General features: G+C 37.6%; 2 protein-coding genes across 2 annotated transcripts; one reads left to right on the plus strand and one right to left on the minus strand.

Moving 5' to 3' along the window:
* Nucleotides 1-566: 566 nt before the first annotated feature.
* LOC136997873 (uncharacterized) lies at nucleotides 567-1,848 on the plus strand. Its single transcript, XM_067349271.1, has 2 exons — nucleotides 567-824; nucleotides 931-1,848. The coding sequence occupies exons 1-2, from the start codon at nucleotides 567-569 to the stop codon at nucleotides 1,846-1,848; spliced, it is 1,176 nt and encodes a 391-aa protein (XP_067205372.1).
* A 12,619-nt stretch (nucleotides 1,849-14,467) lies between these two features.
* Nucleotides 14,468-19,789, minus strand: LOC136997874 (uncharacterized). The gene has a single exon (XM_067349272.1). The coding sequence runs from the start codon at nucleotides 19,787-19,789 to the stop codon at nucleotides 14,468-14,470; it is 5,322 nt and encodes a 1,773-aa protein (XP_067205373.1).
* Nucleotides 19,790-22,749: the final 2,960 nt, after the last annotated feature.

Consider the following 22,749-nt stretch of genomic DNA (forward strand, 5'->3'; position numbering starts at 1 on the left):
GACGGGTCTCCGAGGGAAGGAGCTGGGACGGGACCCTTAAAGGCTTCGGAAGTGAGGCCGGCCCGGCTGCGCGGCAGGAGGTTTCACCTCCAACGAAGAAGAATCGGTGCGGGGCCAAAAAAAGGAGGGCGAAGCGGATGAGAGCAGCGGCTCTGGAAGGGGCTCGCTCTCTTCCCGTGGCTCCCCCTTGTACGCCGGTGGAAGGGGATCGCCGACGGTAAACATCGGAAGGGTTCCAAGGATACCCCTCCATCGGGCGGCCGTCCGCTGAAGAGGCAAAAAACTCACAACGGGCACCATGCCTACTCGGACGCTGCTGACCCTCTGGCGAGGGTGATTGTGGCGGAGGGCTACCCCGAGACAGAGATCACTGCTGCGCAGTTGACTCTGTTGAGGGGTGCGGTCTCGAAGGAGATCGACGGGATCCAGGAGGGTCCGGTGAGCAGATTCCACGGCACCTCTCTAAGGAGTGGTGCGGCGGTGGTAAGATGCGCCGATGAGGCGGCACTGGGTTGGCTCGTGGGGCGGATCGGCGGCATCATTCCGAGGGCGCCAGGCTCAAGGTGATGGGCTTGGACGCGCTTCAAAAGCAGCACAGGGCGGTTTGGGTCCCGGGACCTCCCGAGGGCGCGGCCACGGTCCTGAAGCGGCTGGAGAAGCAGAATCCAGGTCTCGTCACCGGGAGCTGGAAAGTGTTCGCGGAGGGGGTAGGGGCCACCAGGGAAGGTGGAAACCTAGTCCTCGGTGTCCCGGGGTCCAGTGTCCTCAAATTGAAGACACTGGACTTCAGACCATTCTTTGGGCTCGACAGGGTTGCCTTTCGGGTAAGTGGAGCCCAAAGGGGGGGGGGGATAAAGGGAAGTAAGGAGGAACCCCCTAAAACGGTCTCGTAGCTAAATGGCGGGATCGAGAGGGGTGGCCTTCACCCAGATTAATCTGCATCACAGCAAAGGGGCCTCGGCTGTTTTGGCCAGGCAACAAGCTGGGAGACAAACATGCATATCACTGATGCAAGAACCCTGGGTAATCCGAGGTTGCATCAGGGGTTTGGCGGCCTGCGGTAGGCTCTTTAGGGCCCCATCAGTGGACCGGCCCAGGGCCTGCGTGACCGTCAAGGGTATGGAAGCCCAGCTGATACCTCACCTGTGTTCCAGGGACGTTGCGGCTGTAGAAGTGAATTTCACTGATGACTCCGGTGACAGGAAAAAAATGGTTATTTGCTCGGCCTACTTCTCTCATGACGAGGGGGAGGCGGTGCTGCCTGCACCGGTGATAAAACTGGCAGAATACTGCCAGGAGAAACGGCTTCCCCTGATCATGGGATGTGACGCTAACGCGCATCACACCGTGTGGGGAAGCTCGGACACCAACGAAAGAAGGAGAAAAGTGTTGGAGTTTCTAGCATCTACGGATCTGGAGATCCTCAACACAGGAGACGAGCCCACCTTCTGCACTATAGCGAGAAGAGAAGTGCTCGACATCACTGTCTGTTCCAGGCAGTTGATACAGGAGGTAGTAGAGTGGAGGGTCTCGACGGAGCCCTCGCTCTCTGACCATAGGCAGATCACCTTCAGGATAGCTAAGGCTAGGGGGAAGGAGGTCGAATTCAGGAACCCGAGGAAAACCAAGTGGGACTCCTATAGGGAAGACCTGACCAACAGTCTCAAAGGCTTCCCTAAGAGGCACGGGACAGAGGACAAACTGGAGACCTGTGTGGACTACTTGCAGAGGTCTTTGGTAAACTGCTACGAAAGTAACTGCCCTGGAAGGGCGGTTACAAATAGTAGAGGAACTTTTTGGTGGACCCCTGGACTGCAGGGTTTCAGAGTGGCGGCTTGTAGGGCCTGAAACAGAGCCAGGAACACGGGCCGCCAATCCGACTGGGAGCTCTCTAGGAGGGCACAGAAGAAATATAGAGACTCTGAGGTTAGGGCGAAACTGGAAAGCTGGAGGAAGTTTTGCGAGGAAGTAGAGGGAATGCCTGAAACGGCAAGAATCTACAGGATCCTCGCTAGGAACCCGGATGCGATTCTGGAAGCCATCGCACTCCCTGATGGGACGGTGGTGACTAAAGAGCAATGTCTGGAGCATCTACTGGAAGTGAGCTTTCCGGGCTTCCATAGGGAGCCGGGAGAGCTATTTGCATATAAGGAGTCGGGCTCACTCAGAAGAGCCCGACAAGCGGACTGGCGATTGGCGGCCAAGATTGTCATGCCCGAGAAGGTCAAGTGGGCAATTAACACCTTTAAGCCCTACAAGTCAGCGGGACCGGATGGTGTCTTTCCGGCTCTTCTACAAGAGAGATTGGAACAGATTGTGGGCCCACTGACCCAAACCTTAAGGGCTTGTATCGCAATGGGCTACACACCCAGCGCATGGAAACTGGCCAGGGTAGTTTTCATCCCGAAGGCGGGAAGAACGAGCTACACCAAGGCAAAGGATTTCAGGCCAATTAGCCTAACATCGTTTCTCCTTAAGACATTGGAGAAGCTGATGGACGCGTATCTGAGGGAGACAACTCTGTGGAGTCACCCTCTCCACAAAAATCAGCACGCGTATCGTTCGGGCTATTCCACCGAGACTGCTCTACATCAGACGGTAGCGTTTATTGAGGAGCAGCTGGAAAGGAAGGGCTACGCAGTGGGTGCTTTCTTGGACATAGAGGGCGCCTTTAACAACACACCGCACGAGGTAGTGTGTGAGGAAGCCGCCAGATGGGGTGTCCCGATGAAGCTCGTCGAGTGGATCCGGGGCATGCTAGGGAGGCGTGTGATGACTTCGCTGGGAACTGCAAAAGTCTGTGGGTGGGTGGGAAGAGGCTGCCTGCAGGGCGGAGTACTTTCCCCACTTTTATGGTGCCTGGTAGCAGACGGTTTATTAAGGACACTGGACGATAGAGGCTTCACTGCACAAGACTACGCGGACGACGTTGCAATACTTGTGCGAGGCCCTTTTCTAGAGACGCTTCTAGAGCTCATGCAGGGGGCACTGGAAGTTGTAGAAGAGTGGTATCAGGGGACAGGTTTAGCGGTGAATCCACTGAAAACCGGTCTTACTGTCTTCACTTGCAAATACAAGGTGGGCACCATTGTGGGACCCACTCTTGGAAAAGTAAGGTTAGTTCCGACCGAATCGGTGAAATATTTGGGAGTTATCCTGAATAAGAAACTGCTTTGGGAGGAGCACCTTCGTAATCGGTGCAAAAGCTTGTGCCAGTATTTTTGGATGTGTAGAAGGACCTTTGGCCGGACTTGGGGCTTGAAACCGAGTATGATACACTGGATCTACACAGCCATACTTCGCCCCAAACTCACATACGCAGCCGTAGTATGGTGGACTAAGGTGCAAAAGAAAACAGCCAAAGTTGCGCTGGAGCATGTCAGGGCTCTGATTTTGAGAGGGGCCTTGGGTGCTATTGTTACGACACCAGTGGCGGCGATGGGCGTAATGTTCGGCATCGAACCATTTCATCAGGTGGTGGTGGCTGCTGCAGCAATGGCGGCATACTGTCTGAGATGCGAACTAAAATGGAAGAAGGGAGCCCGGCATACGAGGCTGCCGGAAGACGTTCTGCTGGGTCCGATATTCGAGATGCGACATGACAAAATACCTATTATTCGGGCTTCTGATAGGCGCTTCAAAGTGCATATACCGAGGCCAGAGGAGTGGGAAAAGGAAGGTGGAAACTTAGGGGCTCGAGTGCATGGAGGAGATGTCTGGTGTACGGACGGCTCCAAGACGGACACGGGCTCCGGGGCCGGCTTCTTTGGCAGTCGAGAGGGATGGAAGGAGTGCATTTCTCTCGACAGTTATGCCACGGTATTTCAAGCGGAGATTGTGGCTATCCTAAGCTGTGCTCAGACCGTGCGAAGTAGAGTAGAGGCGGGGGGGCACATCAGGATTTGTACGGACAGCCAGGCAGCCATCAAGGCGCTGGGGCTCCGACAATAACGTCGCGGTTGGTTCGGGAGTACAGGTGCGTTCTGAACGAACTGGCGAGAGAGAGAGAAGTCACCGTTACCTGGGTGCCGGGTCACTCGGGCATCCAGGGTAATGAATGTGCGGACCAGCTGGCAAAAGCGGGTTCAGAATTAACGATGGTAGGACCGGGGCCGGCTCTGGGAATCCCCTTTTGTTTAGGAAGGGGGAGGATCAAAGAATGGCTCCGCAGAGAACATCTAAGACACTAGAGAGTGGAATTTGAGTCCAAATGCAGACAGGCTAGAGCTCTGATGGGAGATACTCCTAATAGGGAACTGGCTTGGAGCATAAGGGCTCTGAGTAGGAGAGATGCCAGGACAGCGGTACACATACTGACGGGTCATGGCACCTTAAATTACCACATGTACAAGCTTGGGCGTAGCGATACATCCAAGTGCAGGGCATGTGGAGACGACGAGGAAACAAGCCTTCATGTGCTCAGCGACTGTCCTGCACAGGCAGGGTTGAGACACAAGATGCTGGGCTCAGCACTACTTGGGCCCGAGCAGATCAGGAAGCTGCCGGTGAGGGATCTGATTCTCTTTTGGAGAAAAACAGGTCTCTCATGAGTATGTTTATGAGAGGCGGCACAATGGACAATGTCTGGGTGCCGCGGGCGGTGCTTCGAAAGAGGAACGCCCCCCCGTTATAATATTATTTATTATTATTATTATTATATTTAGAAGATGAATGTGAAAAATATCTTGACGAGTTGATAACAGAGGGACACGCAAACGTAGTTGCAATAGTTCGAAAGAACTGTTTGCAATTTTACATAACTGCTGCCCAAGAAATTTGTAAAAGATTACCAATAAATGACAAATTTTTATCAAAATTAAAAATTTTCGAACCGGACACAGCTTTACGTGATATTAATAGAGAAACTTCATTTAATGATATTTCTTTTGTCGCTCAGACTATTGGCGGGTTTAGCGAAAACGGTTTAAGGGGATCCTAAAGCGGAGATCAAACTCCGACGGGTTTGTGCCCTCATCTAGATAGAACTAAAAATGTCGATAACATTTATTTATGAATGTCGATAATGTCGATAATTTCTATCGAGTAACTACAAATATCGATAATGTCGATAATTTCTAGTTTTGCCATTATCAACTGGAATCTAAATGTATATTTCAGAGAAAGCATTGTGTTCAATATATTGAAATCAGACACTTTTGCGTATTTTTATTGCTCTGTCGTCTCGCACGTGTATCTAAGCGTATGTAATGCGTGTCGATGGCAATAAAAAGTGTGTCTGTCTTTATTGCACAGTTTGAACACAATTTCAGCACTGCTCACATTATGAAATATACTTTTTATACATCTTTCAAAAAAAAATAATATTTCATTATTTATGTATATATGTGCATGCATAGTATATAAGAAAAATAAATAGAAACATATGTGTGTATATGATACATATATTTTTTGAATTGTAATTTTCTATAAGTTACAATGCAGTAAGTAACAGTTTATTGAATATTATATACATAGATATATATAACTTTATTATATATCTATATACATATATATATATATATATTACATATGTGTGTGTGTAATTATTTTATAATGTTGGAAAAGGCAACAGCTTATTGTTTTTTATAATTTTATAAAAATGCTCTCTCATGCATTTTACATCCTTGGAATATTTTACTTCACAAGGATTGCCTCCTAAAGCTATAGTTGTAGCAAAACTGCAGCATAAAGTCCACAACTCATTCCATCAGGTTGTCTTTGAACCTTTTCAAAAATTATGTTACTTGAACTTACTGTAGGATAACGAAGATGTATATAATTTTTTTCTTCAGCTACCAATTTATTGTATGTACAGCCAGGTAGACTATCGTACACCCGAAGTTTAGTGTCGTCAAAGAAAATACATCTCCAATGATTACTACAATTCCCTCCAATTATTTGTAAGCTTTTGTCACTATGACTAGCTTCAATTATGTGAGGGTATTGTAAATACAGTACACTTTGTGTTTCGAAAGAAGACGTATTTTTTATAATTCGCAAAAATTGATCCAACGATTCACTATTTAGTTGACTTTTTACAGGCAAGACATTCTTCTTTATCAAAGTGATAGGAATAAAGGTTTCATCCAATAGTTTTTTATGTCTTACCATATCATCCTCACTTATATATCGTTTCTGTGAGTAACTTACGATCATACAGTCATCATTTTGCTCCTGCTCATCTTGCAGAACAAGAACAGTTGCATCGGTTTTTGCTGCTTCCATTGGTGAAACGTTCAGTTTGAATCGTTTGCTTTCTTCTATATCATTTTCATTTTCCGTTACTCTTCGTCTACTTGTTTGACAGAGTATTTTTTTCGCTGCTTCTTTTTTAGCTTCTATAATATAGTTTGGATTTCTGATAGGCATATGTCTATTATGACGACTGTCCAAGATTTCTGGAAGCATACATTCGTTATAGAAGCGTGTCAAGAAAAGCAGCATTTGATTTGTCCAAAACATTTTATCTGCATCAATGCGCAATATTTTCATGCTTTTTGGAGTCCAAATAGCAAAGATACAATATTCTCGCCGTGTTATATTTAACTGACCTTGAATTTGATAATAATATCGGTGATTCTGATTCATTTTGTTCTGATCTTTTTTATCAAAGATGCCTTTTAAGGAAGGCAATGTCTCTATGGCTTTTTCAGCTGCTAAATTTTCAGCAGATAGAGGACATTTGATTTCTACTAGACCATCTTCATCAATAAGTCCGTCTGGAGAAGCACCCAAGCATGGATTATCAGTATCGATGAATAATCCACAAGATTTCACTTCTTTGTTTAATTTCAAAACCAATTCTTTCTTTGCTACTTCTTCATTTTCGCGACCATATTTTATGGCTGCGTTATCAATAAATGGAGGATATAAAATAGCTTTTACCGTTGCTGCGCAAGACGTTGTCGGTCTCATGCGACATATAGTTCCAAAATTAGATGCCGTCAACATTTCTCGTCTCAATGAAAACCATAATTCGGATTCACTTTGGTTTCTTGTATCTATTTCGATATTCTGCCAGTTTTTCGCATTTTCTAATAACTTTTCTAAGTGGTTTTGTCGAAGTTGTTCATATACGTGGGACGGAAGATCCGGTTTTTGCGACTGCGGACCGTAATGACGATCTGTTCCTGACTCTCCTTTGCATTTCTTTTGTCTTCCCTGTGCCTCTCGAGATTCTCTAGTTTTTGCAACTTTAATTTGTCGTTGCTTTTCAAGATTCTCGACAATAGATGCAACAATCTTGCTCATACTTTGATGCAATTGCGTTAGGACTTGTTGCGTATTGTATTGCACTATTGCTCCCGCAACTCTAGCATTATAAGAGCCTCGCTTACCAAAATGAATGCGTTTTCCACCAATTTCTTTGCAGATTATTAAGATAAACGATTCTGCAGGATTATTGGTAAAATTCAGTAACAAGCTGTCGGAATAACAGCTTAGATATGAGAAAGCTTTTTCTATTCCGTGATACAGACCGTGTGCTTTCAGATATGGTACATAATTTTTTGTTGTTTTATTTTCGTTCTCTTCGCATATATGACCGTGTGTTTCACATCGCTTATGTTCGCCAAAAATATGGCTAGGAATATTCAATATATCTTGTTGTAATTCTACAGCCTTATAATGTTGAGGTGTTTCTTGCTCTTTTCTTCGTAGCTCGGCTATCTTTTCTACCTCTTTTCGAATATTCAAAATGTTATTTTTTACAATATTTCGCAACTGTACAAAGCCACGTTGTTTTTGTGTTTTTAACTGAGTCATCTCTGCCACACTTTTCAGCTTTTTGCACAAATTTCGAAGCAAATGATTGCTGCATTCTATTTTTTTTTACAGTTACCATCTGTTCACTGTATGGATTATTATCACGAATGGTCTGATATACACTACTGTCACCATCGGCGATAACTGTTTTGTAGATCAAACCATGCATTTCGAAGCTGCATTTAAAACCTTCTACGATAGCATCACTTTCCATCCTTGTGGAGCTTGCGTTGCGATCAAAGTTTTTATAGCATTTGTGAACTTTCGGTTTGACACCTTTTCGTTCTGCCATATCACATATTGCGCAAAATTTATTGCGAATACCAACAAAGAGAACTTTTTTGGTATGGTAACCAATTATGGCTCCAATACCTGAAAGAGAGTTATAAGCAGTGCCGTACGATCTCTTCATCCAGCTACCATCTGCTACAACAGTGATGTACGGAATACCGTTTATAACATCGTTTCTTTCAACAGCAAGTTGCTTTTCAACTTCGCCAGCCATTTTCATATTTTCCATGGCTGTTTTTTGAAAATCATCAACTTAATTTTCTCTATATTTGATATAAGTTGGCTCGGACATACAAGCAACATTCATGGCTGCATACAATTCTTCGAACTGGGCATAACCAATTCCCGTTGTAACAGTTCCTGCTACAGCAGCTGTATTAATGTCCAAGGTTTTGAGTTCAGTGGGTTCTGACCAGATATTGTCTTCATATTTGCACATTTGGCATTTGAAGAACAACTGTGTCAATAATCCACGGCGACGAGAATTTATGATTTTCCAATCTTTAAATAGGCACTGTACTCCTCGGTGATGATTATCAAACGTTCTGTGTATCTCATTCCACATGAAAGAAATATCGACGATGCAACGACCTTCGGGCAAACTTTCTTGGATACTATCTGTATCTAAAAGGTCCTTGTCAATGGTTTCGATAATAAAACTATCATTATCTTCACATAATTCATTTTCATTGCACATAGCTTTTTGCTGTTGTTCCAGGCATTGCATTACAGTGGTACTGATTTCTGAATCTTTCATATCGTGCAGTCTACATGAAGATTCGTTATCAATACCATTAGCAATTACCTCTTCATATATAGCTTTTTGCAACTGTTCGAGGCACTGCATAACATTGGTACTGATTTCTGAATCTTTCATTTCGTGCTGTCGACATGAAGATTCCTGATCAATACCATTTGTAATTATTTCATTGTACATAGCTTTTTGCAGCTGTTTGAGGCATTGCATTACATTGGTACTGATTTCTGAATCTTTATCTGAATGCATATCATGCAGTCTACATGACGATTCATTATCAATACCATTTGTAATTGCCTCTTTGTACATATCTTTTTGCTGTTCGAGACACTGCTTTACTTTGGTATTGATTTGTGAATTTTTCATGTCATATTGTCGACATGACGATTCGTTATCAATATCATTACTTTTACTTTTCGTTACCTGATTCACTAATAGTGATGTTTGCTCCTGCATCCTCTGCAACAAACGCCTGTAAAAAAAGATATAAGTTTTAATTTAATTCATTATATCAATATTAATTACATTTTTAAATATTTATAACATTAATAACTTTGAAATATTCACTACTGTAATAAAGAAATACAAAAATGTGTACAAAATGTTACAATTTCTTTCTTCTTATTTATTACATCTAACTATTAATTATTTGTATATCTTATATATAATTTATTAACTCTATTTGTTTTACTGCATGAGATAAATATAACAATCCTTTGCTTATTAGCTTCTTACGTATAATAAACTATCTATACATATACTTTCGTGGATAGGCACACAATCTGTAAAACGTTGTTAAAGTATTGTTTTCACTTGATAGTTCACGATAGTTCGCCTCTGACTTATTTTCTTGAAAATTGCCAGCCCACGATATTCCGCCTCTGCCTTATTTTCTTGAAAATTGCCAGCCCACGATATTCCGCCTCTGCCTTATTTTCTTGAAAATTGCCAGCCCACGATAGTTCGCCTCTGGCTTATTTTCTTGAAAATTGCCAGCCCACGACAGACCGCCTCTGGCTTTTCTAATGCTACAATGCCAGCCCACGATAGACCGTCTCTGGCTTTTCTAATGCTACAATGCCATTCTAATACTATTAATATATTATACTCTAATATCTAATACAAATAAACAAAGGATTGCTTTAATCTCTCATATTTCATTTCTTTTATTGTATTATTTATATTGCTTCTTAATGAAATATATCTAAAAAAACTTTTTAAATCTTTTACATATTAAAAAAATAAGAAATAAGAAAAGAAATTGTATTGCATTGAATAACTTTAACACTATTTTGATTTTTGACTCTTCTATAATTAGAATAATAATTCAAAAATACAAAGCTAATAAAGTGAAAGTTACATTGTAGTGCTCCGAATTTATAAATGTAAAAATATTAATTAATTTTTCTTTCCACTGATATTTTGATTATATTCTTGGCTCTCTTCAGCCCTTTGTATTACTTGATACTCAATAATGAAAAGAATGAAATTAAATGCATCAATATTAAAAATACAACACAAATTCTTTATTTATTGTAACACAAATCTAACAATGCAATAATTTGTTCGTGAATAAAAATATCTCTCAATTAGTTTGTGATGGTTCCAATGTTAAAATTATCAGAATCGTTCTTTATGTTTTTAAAAAAAATGTGTTTATTTATAAAATATCTTGAAGTACACTTACAAATGATGTGTTGTGGAAAGAAATTTCTTCCCATTTAAAAAGGGTTACTTTTGAAGAACAGTTTGAGTAATTATCAAGTTATGCACAAAAAAAATATTGCCAAAATATTAGTGGAGAGTTAACTATAAACTAATTTTTTTATTCATACATTTATAGCACTACAATCCAGCTAGGCTGCTTGTTTTACATTATTAAATTATTATATTGCATTGCTATTATAAGACTTGTTATTTCAGAAAATATTATTTGCAAAAAAATGTATTACAAATTGCAATTCTTATAAAAATTGACGATGTCTAATTCAAATTCAAAACGGTGTTAATTATAATGGTAGATAATACATAAGAATATGAAAAACGTACTCTTACAGTTTTTTTTGGTATGTTTAGCTTGTAATAGCAACGCAAAATATACATCCTGAAAATATAAGTTGTACATATAAGCCATTTTTTAAAAATAGTATCAGTACATATGTTGTTACAAGAGATTCAATGTTTTGCACATTTATTGTTTTAAAACATGTACACATGGTAAGAAATGTATTTTATATTATTGAAAAAGTTGTACTTTAATTTTATTATATTATTGTTAGTTTCTTAGTAAAAAAATTGTTTGTTGATAAATGCAGTAATCACTTTTCAAAAAAACGGCAATTTCATTTAATTGCCGTTTTCTTTTCATTGAGTACTTCATAAAGATTGTGTAATGATTTTTTAATAAAATAATAACAGGAGAATATTTATGTTTCCTTACCTTCATGTCATTTTGTAAAGAAACATACCATTTTGAAAAACGTGGCTCATATGTCACTATTACTATAATGTTACATTATTTTATATTAAATTTTTAAAATATAAACAACTTATTATGCACTGCATGATCTTATAGCTGATGTAAAAACATTATCAAGTTGGTAGATTTCTTATCTTTAAATGTGCTTCATTCTTCAACATATTTTAAAACTAACATTTTTTCAATTTTTTTTTATTATTCTGCGTGCAATAACATAAAATAAGAAAGTGTTAACTTTAACACAATATTTATTATTTGACGTATATCATGACAAAATGCTACATGTACATATCAAATTATTAATACTATTATATCACTTTATAATCAATGTTAGGAATAAGATCATGCAATGTAAAAGAATGATAAAGAATAGAACAAACCTTTTTATCCATCCACCTTTCATTGAAAATCTTCTGCGAGTAAGAGGCAATTGCTTGCTGCTGTACTTCTTTCCCATGTTTCACAGATTACAGAAACAGTAATAATACAACAAGCAACGTTTTATTATTAGTAAGAAATATATGATTGTGTGTGAACACAGATCATATAAACACTCACTATATATACACACAGATATTTTAATTAATTTTAAATTATTTAAAATTGTATTAATTTTTTTATATAATAATATATTATTATAATAATATAATAATATAGTATTACGTAATTCTTTTATTATATAACACTTTTATTTAATATTTAAACTCACTGAGTATAAAAGGTTATATTCACTGTCAAACAGTATAAGAATCACAACAGTTCTTTACACTCTGTTATCAGCTGTTTTTTAATTCAGGTATGTGCCTAGCTCCACAAGGTTCCCCATTACTGAGACGCTATGTTTAGCTAAAAATTTTCTATGTTTCAATAAGAGTAAACAAGAAGTCTAAAATAATATGCCTTCTTGTGAAATATATGAAATAAATGTATCATATTATAAATATATCTTCTTTTCTTGAATCATTTTATTATCGTTTTTAGATCATTAATTTGACTTTGCATATATGTACATATAATAGAGCACGTAGAATAAAAATAAGTATTAAATAATAATTTGAATATAAACAATCGATCGAGCCTGTCGTCATTCATATCGGATAATCTCGGCTTTTTTCAGCTCGCGATGTCGCGTGTGAACATATGATCGCACTTTTGTGCGTTGCGCGTGATTTGACGCGAAACACAACCGTGTCTTTTGATATACATATACATACATACATACACACACGCGTCGCGCGCGTGTGTGTGTGTGTGTGTGTCAAGAGACATGTATAATTACATATAATTGACATTTGCAACGACGCTCACACTGCACTACTTACACAACGCAAAATTTCCGCATACAGCCGCGTAATGTAAAATACGGAATAATCTTGCATTGACAACACTTATTGTTAGACGGTTTTCCATTGATAGTATATGCATATGTAATATATTGTACAAGAGGCATCTAATTTTTGCATCTTCTAAATATTTTTACAGATGCCGCAAATTAATAATACGAAGCATTCACATTAATAATGTATTCATTAATTATACATATATACATATATATATATATATATATATATATATATATATGTATGTACAGAGGCAGCTTTCGGGACGATTTTTTGCATGAATCGGCAGTTTCGAGGACTTTTGGTAGTTTTCAGGTCGGTTCTGAAAGCTATATATGTTTATCGGCAGTTTTAAAGACTGCCCTTAAAACTGCCGTTCTTTCATTTTTTTATATATAAAGTCCTTAAAACTACCAATAAATACAAAATTTTTATACCAAAAGTGTATAATTGTTATTATTTACAAAATAAACTTTATATATGTTGCATATGTTTTTAAACAGTTTAATTACAATACTAACTATTTAGTAAATCTTATATAAACTAAATATATAGTCACCTAGTACATTATATTTTTTAAGTTCTCATAGCTGCCGTTGGACATGTTTGCAAATATATAAATATATATATATAGCACAAAAATTCATAAATGATAAGATCAGGCCAAGTTCCAAAAAAGACACTCCAATATGTTTATATTTTAATAATAATCTGAATTTTTAATATATTACCAACATGAAAAGTAACTGATATATTGTTCAAGGTGCAAATTCAAAATAAACATACATAAAATATACATAAAATGTATAAATAAAACTGATCATAATTTGATTCTAGAAAGTAAGTGATATATTATTCTTAGTGCACATACAAAATTTTTTAAAATTTAATTAAAATAACAAAATATTTATTAAAAAATACAAAAACACTTGGCGCTGCCAACGGGCTTCACCATCCCCCCTCCCCCTAGCGCAACCCCTTTACGCCATTTCCCCCTTTCCTCCCCTCCCCCCCCCCCCGTCAAGAGGCTCCACCACCCCTCCACCCCTTTACATCTTTACACCTATAGTATTATGAAACAACGAAAATGAGTAATAATGTAATAATAGCATGATTAACTGACATCATGTAATTAATTGACATTATGTAAGTTAACATGTTGTTCGGTGTGGCAGCGCCAAGTGTTTTTGTATTTTTTAATAAATATTTTGTTATTTTAATTAAATTTTAAAAAATTTTGTATGTGCACTAAGAATAATATATCACTTACTTTCTAGAATCAAATTATGATCAGTTTTATTTATACATTTTATGTATATTTTATGTATGTTTATTTTGAATTTGCACCTTGAACAATATATCAGTTACTTTTCATGTTGGTAATATATTAAAAATTCAGATTATTATTAAAATATAAACATATTGGAGTGTCTTTTTTGGAACTTGGCCTGATCTTATCATTTATGAATTTTTGTGCTATATCACCTACTTTTTTACATTTTGTGCACAGAATTCTATCCCAGATTTTTCTAATTGACCGCCTAGGGCAAGCCTGAATTCAACGCTATTGCAGCCGTAAACGCTATAATTGCGAAAATAATTTTTGTTTGGGGCCCAAAAATAATTTTTTTAATTTGGCACCTAGGACAAGTCTAAACTCAGCGCTATGGCAGCCGATGTTTTAGTTCAGCGCCTACGGCAGCTTTTATGAAGCGCCAGAGCAGCCGATTAATTGTTATAATTTTCCGGATCTAAAAAATTCACGTAAATTTACTACAAAGAAATTCCGACACTTACATTCGAGGAAAGTGTCATTAAATGCAGTTATTTCCAAAATCACTTAATCTGCTCCAAGAACAATATGTACGCCCCTTGTGCTCCTTTGGGCCAGTTTTTCTTAATGACTTTCATGTCATTAGAGCAATACCATTCTGATTTTTTTTCTGCTCTCAACATACACGTGTAGTGACCACGATTCATTTCTTCGCCTTCGTGAAATATAGCGCTTATTACCTTGTACTTTTTTTTATCTATCGTGATATTATTCGTCGGTACGGCGTTAATCCGATTGTTGATAATTTTTTTGCAAACACCGTTCACAAAAGTGTATAAATTGAGCTGTATCACTAAGATGGATAAAGTCGATTCGATTACGGTTTTCTTTTTCAGAACGGAACCTTTACATGCGTTACAACTGCCGTCTATCGTTTCCCATTTGGAAAATTCCGAATCAATCAAAGTTTGTAGCGTGACACCTCTTTTCCTTTTTAATGTCGATTGTATAGGTAATATTAGCAAACAACTTTTTTCCAACGTAGTTACCGTGTAATTACATTTGGCATTTGAGCAACATGTTACGTGCTTCAATTCGTGTTCCAATATATCATTGATTTCAGAATACGTCGACATTAGAGCCATGAAAAATTGCGAAGCATCTTGTTGTATTCGTTCTTCGAAGCATTCTCCGACAGATCTTCTAACCGCTTGAACGTTGCAATATTTACGCTCAGTATACGCGCATATAGCATCAGTCAATGCGTTCGATGCTTTATATTTTAGTATTTGTTGCCTGATACGCACGCAATGAAATACACACTGCAATATTACATTAGCGTAACACGAAACATTATCGTCATTAAGAAGGCCGTATATTTTCCACGTAATTACACTTTTTGATTCCTCGCAACCATGATTCTGTACATTATCAATGATACTAGGTATGGTCCATCGACGATCGTAAACTTTTATAGCCTTTTTCTTGGATAAATCGATTTGTGGCAGCTGAGATTTGAACAAAGATCTTAGTCGATTATATTCCGAAATGGCTCCTGAGTGTGCTTGAACTGATGCCGGATTGAAGTTTATCAAATGTAGGCCTTCCAATGTACTCACTCGAGACAAACCTACATAGGCTTGACCATCACTGAATACAGTCGTTCCCAGATCCATCATTGCATTTTTACACGTAACGCCTTGACTTTTGTGTATAGTTATTCCATAACTGAGGGACAATGGAAATTGTTTGCGATGTACCACTATTTTGTGAAATATCTCGAATTTAATGTCTACTCTCGTTATTGCGAATTCTTTGTTATCCGAAGTAACTAATGTGACGGAATAAATATTTCCATCAGCAGCACGATTAACCGCAACTACATTGCCTATTGTTCCGTTGACAAGTCCCAGAGTTACGTCAATGTTTCGTCGAATCATCACTTTAGCACCAATTTTAATCATTATTACTCTTTCAATGCCTGCCGTTTCTGAAACTTTGTCATCTTTATCTTCCAAGGTTTTTTGCACTTTTTTTCTCATTGCTGGAGCACAGTCGACATCATCTTCTGCTATTAGTAGAATTTCCTCGCCGTCGATTTTATTAAGCATTGCCGTGTTCAAAACCTTGCACAAATAACACGTAGGTAATAAACATATTGTATCGGTCGGTAATTGATTCATATAAGTGTAAAGTTCATTCAATCTTTCGTCGCAACTATTTTCTTTGAAAATGATTTTTCTTGATTCAAGTACATTGATGTCAGAATCCGTTATGAGACCTATTCGTATTCTAGAAAGTATATCGCGATATCTGTTGTCGCCTCTTTGTCGCATATTTATCAAGAGTTCGTCGTAATCAAACAATCTCCACAAGTCAAATCCACCCATGGTACCTAAATACTTCTGAACATCTGATCGAGACATTTTAACGAACGGAGGATGTCCTTTTACAGGAGGAAGCTGCAACAAGTCTCCAAACAAGAGAATGTGTTTTCTACCAAAGAAACCATCATTTGTATCTGTCGTATCAAAAATTTCACATAATCGTAGATTGATAAACATAAGTGTCACATTCGAAATCATGGATACTTCATCGATTATGAATAGTTCGACATTCTTCAATTTGTCTCTCAAAATTTTCAAGATTACGTCTGACAATTGCACGTACTTAGGCGTAGATTCATGAGTGACGGGTAGCTGAAACATTCTATGGATTGTCAGGCCATCGATATTGAATGCTGCAATACCCGTGGGAGCAGATATCGCAGTCGTTTTTTTCAAATTTATTTTGATCCAATGTTTGATCGTTTCAATAAGAAAACTTTTTCCTGTACCACCCTCACCGCTTACGTACAATCGTAGAATATGATTTTTATTTTGTAAAACTTGGCATACCCTGTCGAAGACTCTTTTCTGATCTTTGTTCAATTGCGACATCATTTGCGATAAATTAATCGGGGCGTCAATCTTACCAAAATCTTCCAGATTTTTCATCGCGTCGTCAGCTTGTACTGGATTGCAATCCAGTTCATCGTCATCAGATTTGTCTCCGTCTGCTATTTTTAAATCATTTTCACGCTTCTCGATCAATTCAGTAACATCCTCAAAAGCTTTCTGTATTTCTTCGAGCCTTTCGTGATATTTCATTGCCTTCGTCAATCCAGTCTCTGAATTCTTAAAGGCATCCGTGTAAGTTTCGTACGCACCTTTGAGTTCACTCGAATCTCTCCATGGTTTGAACAGAAGAAGCAGCGAGTAAAAGTACTTTTCGGGTTCAGTTTTTACATTGAATCGGTAATGGTTTATTAAACTACCCTTTTTTCGTTTCTTTACAAATAAACGCGATACCAGTTCGTAATATTCGACCTCGTCACTTTTTGGCATCTGTTTTACAATGTCCCAGAATCTAGTAAAATCGTACAAATTCAATGATTCTAGTTCTTTAGGTCTGTTTGGATAATGATCATCGATGAGCGACGGACAATAGATATTCGTAGAATTTTTATCGAGAGCTGTAATTTCATTGAATGTTTTAACTTTTCTGTTTCTCACTTCATTGACGTCGATCCATTTGATAATGGTATCACAATCCGTACCATACAAGGGATGCCCTAATAGTGTATCCGCAGCTTCTAAAGCACCGCATTCTCTGTTATTCAAACGACGCATCGCAAAATTCCACAATTTCGATGCCAAAGGCTTATTGGAATCTATCATTTCAAAGTCTATGTTACATTTTTCCGACTTTGTCGTGTATTTTGTTAAATACGAGTTTAAAAACTCTGATTTTTCTCCAACAAATTGTATGTCCATATTTCCCTCCCAAGCCAATTTGATAGCCGGATTATAATCATTAATAAACCTCTCCGACTTCTTGCGAGGAAGATCGTACAACCTGCTTCTACTGCGTAAATTTTTTCTACCCACTATTGAAGTGACAACGTCTCTTAAAACGAAATTTGTCGTAACTGATCGCGGAAAATCAAACCGACACTTTCTGTAAATATTTGTTTCGGTTTTCTTTGTACGCATGCAATACGAGTTATGTTTATGATTCTGATCACTTGTAACCGTTTCGTACAATGTTGGCGAAACGTTTTTATCTGGAATTTCGCACGTCACGTATTTTTGAATAAACGAAACAACTTCTTCATCCGGCGATTTTCCTAGCACAGGAGCATCTCTTATCCAAATCAAGCAATGCATGTGCTGGATACCTCTAGTTTGATATTCTAATCGCCAGAAGTAGTGGATTACTTCCCCTATTGGGTTATCAACTGAACGAATAAAATCAATCATGGCTTTGAATTTTATGCACATGAATCTAGACGTGCTAACAGGGTCATATGCGATTAGTTCGTTAATGCTTAACTTCTCTTTATCGGGATTCATGTCTCGTAAATATTCACCCAAATCGGACCATTTCCATTCACTAGGACTCAAAGTCAAAAACCACGTTGCTGGGCCGTAATGCAGAGTCATGCATTTCACATTATTGGATGGTTGTCGCCAAAATTGATCCGTATTTCTCAGTTTTCCGAAAATACTCATTAAATTCGATTCCAATTGTTCGTCTTTCAATTCGTTCAAGTATCTATCAGCAGTATATCTCTCTCGTGCGTTAGCAACCATCATCGTATAATATATACCGTTTTTCAATTGTCGGTTGTTAGTATCATGAAGAAGGAAAAACAAGTACTGCGGATTCAATCTGAATCTATTGTGTTTCGACATCAATCGCGTTCTGATGAATAAATATTCCGGTAATGCAAAATTTCTATCTTCTCGTTGTCCATTGATACCCTCTGGATATAAATCGGGGAAACACATGACATCCAGATATTTATAACGATTATCCATTGGAACATCTTCGATTTTTAACATTTGATAAAGTTTGAGTGCAGATTCGTTATCAATCCTTTTCACGCGCATTGGGTATATCGTATACTGATCATTAATACCCGAGTCTTTGGTAATTTGCGTCAGGAAAGCCTTACGTTTCAAAACGATTTGGTCATTATCTTTAATCTGCTGTACGGTGTCCTCAACCACCTCATCTATTTCGTCATTATTGCTCTCCTCGCCCCCATCATCGACGATCTGATATTCTGTTTCTTGCAACTTCTCATTTAATAAATCATCAGATGACGCTGGAAGACGAATTTCCGAATAGTGCGGATTATTTTCTTTTAACCATTGCAAAGCCTTAAACACTTTATTAATATCCACCAAATTTTCCCAAACAACTTTTGATTTTTTAGGCATACCTCGAACGAGAATGTGCAACTCGTGTTTCAAATTTATAGGATTTTCCGGAGGACATATCTTATCCAATGTTTCTTGTAAAGGAAGTGGCAAATGAAATGTTCTACCTTTTACTTTACGGATCATTTGTCTGTGCGGCAAATGTTTGTTCGAAACAGCGCCCATTGTTTGCACTACTTGGAAGCTGCTCATTCTCTTGATTAACATTTTTTCGTAATCATTGAAATCCGACAAAACATCCGGTAATGGTTTTACGGCAAGATTATTCAAAACGCAAGTAGAAGGCAACATGCCTTTCCGAAATTTGCCCAAACAAAACTTACAAATTAATCCAGTATCGCTATTGTGTTCTGTTACGTAAGTCATCAAGTTTTTCCAAAAAGGTCCCTCTACTGGTTTTTTCAGCTTTTTTAGCTCAGAAACGTCACTATTCACACATAGTTTTTCGCAAGAGACACAAGGGAAACGTGGTGTATCCAACAATCTCTTTTTCATAACTGTAAACGCTTCGTAATTTTGCGACAAAATTTTTTCCTCGTCCAAACTAACGGTCAAATTGTTTTTGTAAAATCTTGCTTTAACCTTTGCATCATTGGAAATTTCCAGCAATTTATCCATATTGACAAATCTCAAAGCTGAAAACAAATGATGAAATTTTTTATAATTGCCTATCAATTTGTAGACATTTATTCGAATATTTCTCACGAGAGGAAAATGAGGCGATAAAGTGCTTATCGTTGCAATGTATGATTCGCAAATATTTGGATTCGCATAACAGTCCGGAGGATGTCCCAATCTGCTACTCATATGTGAAACAGAACAATTTTTGAGCCGCGCCATGAATTTAGCATTCATTATCTTCTTTATAGTAGCTCCTTCAAACTCTTCCAACAATTTCACATACTTTTCCAAGGAAATATCACTTATGCGGCATCGTTTCTCGTCACAGTGCCATATTTTTGACTTTTTATCATTGTTATCCATTAACGGTAAAACATTTATCACTCCATGAGAAGAGGACTGTCCTATTATAAGTGGTTGCTCAAACTTTTTCCTTTGCTCGTAAGCAGTTTCAAAAAAGTATGCTTCGGAAGACGAAGTATGTTTGGATGAGCCACAAAGAGCTCTAATTCGATCGCTTTTTGGATATTTCAAAGTCTTACATTCATTGAATCGCAATAGTGCAGTTTCAGCAGCATTTTTCAAATACAAAAACACTTTTCTTGCTGCATTGACGTACGATTTTTTTGCTATCATGCACCACTTGAATATATATTCGGCTTCCAATCGAGCACATATCGCCGGTTTATTAATTTTCCTCGATATCCGTCGAATATAGAACTCTGACCATTTTGGAAAGTTAAAACACTTTTGCCAAGATCGGACAGTACTGAATTTTTCTTTTACTCTCTCGATCGTCTTTGATCTTTGTACGATAGACTTGTTACCACGTTTTGCATAATACTTTTTGTTGTACAGTTTTTTTGAGTCAGAATGTTTGTGTTTAAATTTTCTTCGGCGATCTCTTTCACGTGCAGCATTTTTAAAATAATTTTTTCTTTTGATTTGCCGATTGTACAGCAATTGGTGTGAGTAATTATGGCGTTTTTGAGCTCGTTTATTTTCTAAATCTTTTTGGTACTCGTCGCGTTTTCTTTTACATTGTTCCTCAGGATTTTTTTTGTACTGATTACGCACTCTCTGACGTTGTGTTTCGGGATCTTGTATGTACTGATCACACATTATCTGGCGTTTCGGTTTGGGGTTTTTTTTATATACCTCACACATTTTATAACATTTTATTTTAGGGTCCTGTTTATATTTATTGCGCTTTTGAGTGCATAAAAAATCAGCGTTTTTGGCATATTGTTGTTTGTGAGAAAAAGCATCTTTCTCGAGTCGTTTTGAACGCTGTTCTTCAGTTTCCTTGCTACGTGCAAGCCTTTTTCTCAGTGCATCCGCCTCTCGTATTTTCAATGTCTCCAACGGTAATAACATTAATGGAGCAGTTGAATTACAGAGGTACGGAAAATGAGTGATTGTTTGTCCTGCAAACATTGCAGACAAATGAGGTCTTAGCAAAGATCGATCGTACGTCACAATACAAGGATTTATGCCAAACAGAATCGATGTAGCAAACGCAATCGCCATAGGACCACAATTACAACCGTCGACTTGCGACTGGACTGTAGGAAAGACTATCGGATTGTTTTGAAAATCATGAAAAGGAAATAATCTCTCCACAAAAATTCGAATTTCTCCATTCAAATTTTGCTTATTAGCATTACGACTGCCTTCATGAGAATCATATATAATAACAGACTTTGCGTCGTAATGACAAGTAACCCAATGTCCGCCCGCGAAATTACTGTGCAGTATTTGCAAATGCTTCTTTTTTAGATTTTCGAGTGGAACAATCTGATCAGGAAATATCGTCAACCATACAGGTCGAGGTGCATATTCAGAATTTCTTTCGAGTAACGCATGGAAACTATCTATCATCGTTTCTGTCAACCATTCTTTGGAAATCAAAATGTCTTTTTCCTTATTGCCATAATAGAACTTGTGACACTGATGATGCATTTTGAGCTGGCGCTCGGGGCAGCCTTATACAGATATATGGCGCTTAGGGCAGTCTTTTAGTCATGCAAGTGTCACAATCACCTTAAACGAATAATTAAAGTTACAGAATTCTATATCAGATTTTTTAATTTGGCGCCTAGGACAAGCCAGCCAGGGCCAAAACTCAGCGCTATTGCAGCCGATATTTTAATTCAGCGCTTACGGCAGCCGTTATACAGCGCCAGAGCAGCCGATTATTTTTTCTAATTTTTTTCTGGATCTGAAAAATAAAAAAAGTGTATTAATACATAAAACAAACAAGTTATAAATTTTAGATTAATAATTGTAAACTTTGTACAAGTTTTTTTGCAATAAGCAAGCGAACAGTTTAAAATAATTTTAATAAACATATGCAGAGATTTAAAATTATTATACTAAATAAAATATTGCAGAAAATTTGCTTATAAAGAAGTGAAGCTACATTTATCTTCTGTATAGTATTTCTGAATAGTTGAAAATCAAGTAATCACATTAACATTTAAAAATAGTATTTATTTATTATCACTAAATCATCAATGCAATCTCCTAAAAATTTTTGCTGCTTTCTATTCTATATAAATAAATCCTGTTTATAAACCTTGCTTATAAAAAAAAATTATTCCATAAATTCTACACTTATATTAAATATCTCGAAAATAAAACATTTTATAGGAAAATGTGTTAGACAAAAGATGTTTGGTTCGAAAAAGGAAAAAAGATGGACATATTAATTTGGATGAAAGCGCTTCGGAGATTTGAAAGTCAATCTAGTTTTTTTAAATGGAACTCTATCTTAATTTTTTTATAAATCGATTCCTCGCAATATTCGGTGTTAAAAGTTATATAGGTAGAATGGCCACAAATTAAATAGTTTATGAGATATTTTATACGTTGACATAATTTTACTAAAACAATAAAATATCTCATAAAATAGTCATTTTTCCATTACCTTATCTGCATACTTGTATGCACAAAAT

The sequence above is a fragment of the Linepithema humile genome, chromosome 2 (assembly GCF_040581485.1).
Source record: "Linepithema humile isolate Giens D197 chromosome 2, Lhum_UNIL_v1.0, whole genome shotgun sequence".
Classification (NCBI taxonomy): domain Eukaryota; kingdom Metazoa; phylum Arthropoda; class Insecta; order Hymenoptera; family Formicidae; genus Linepithema; species Linepithema humile.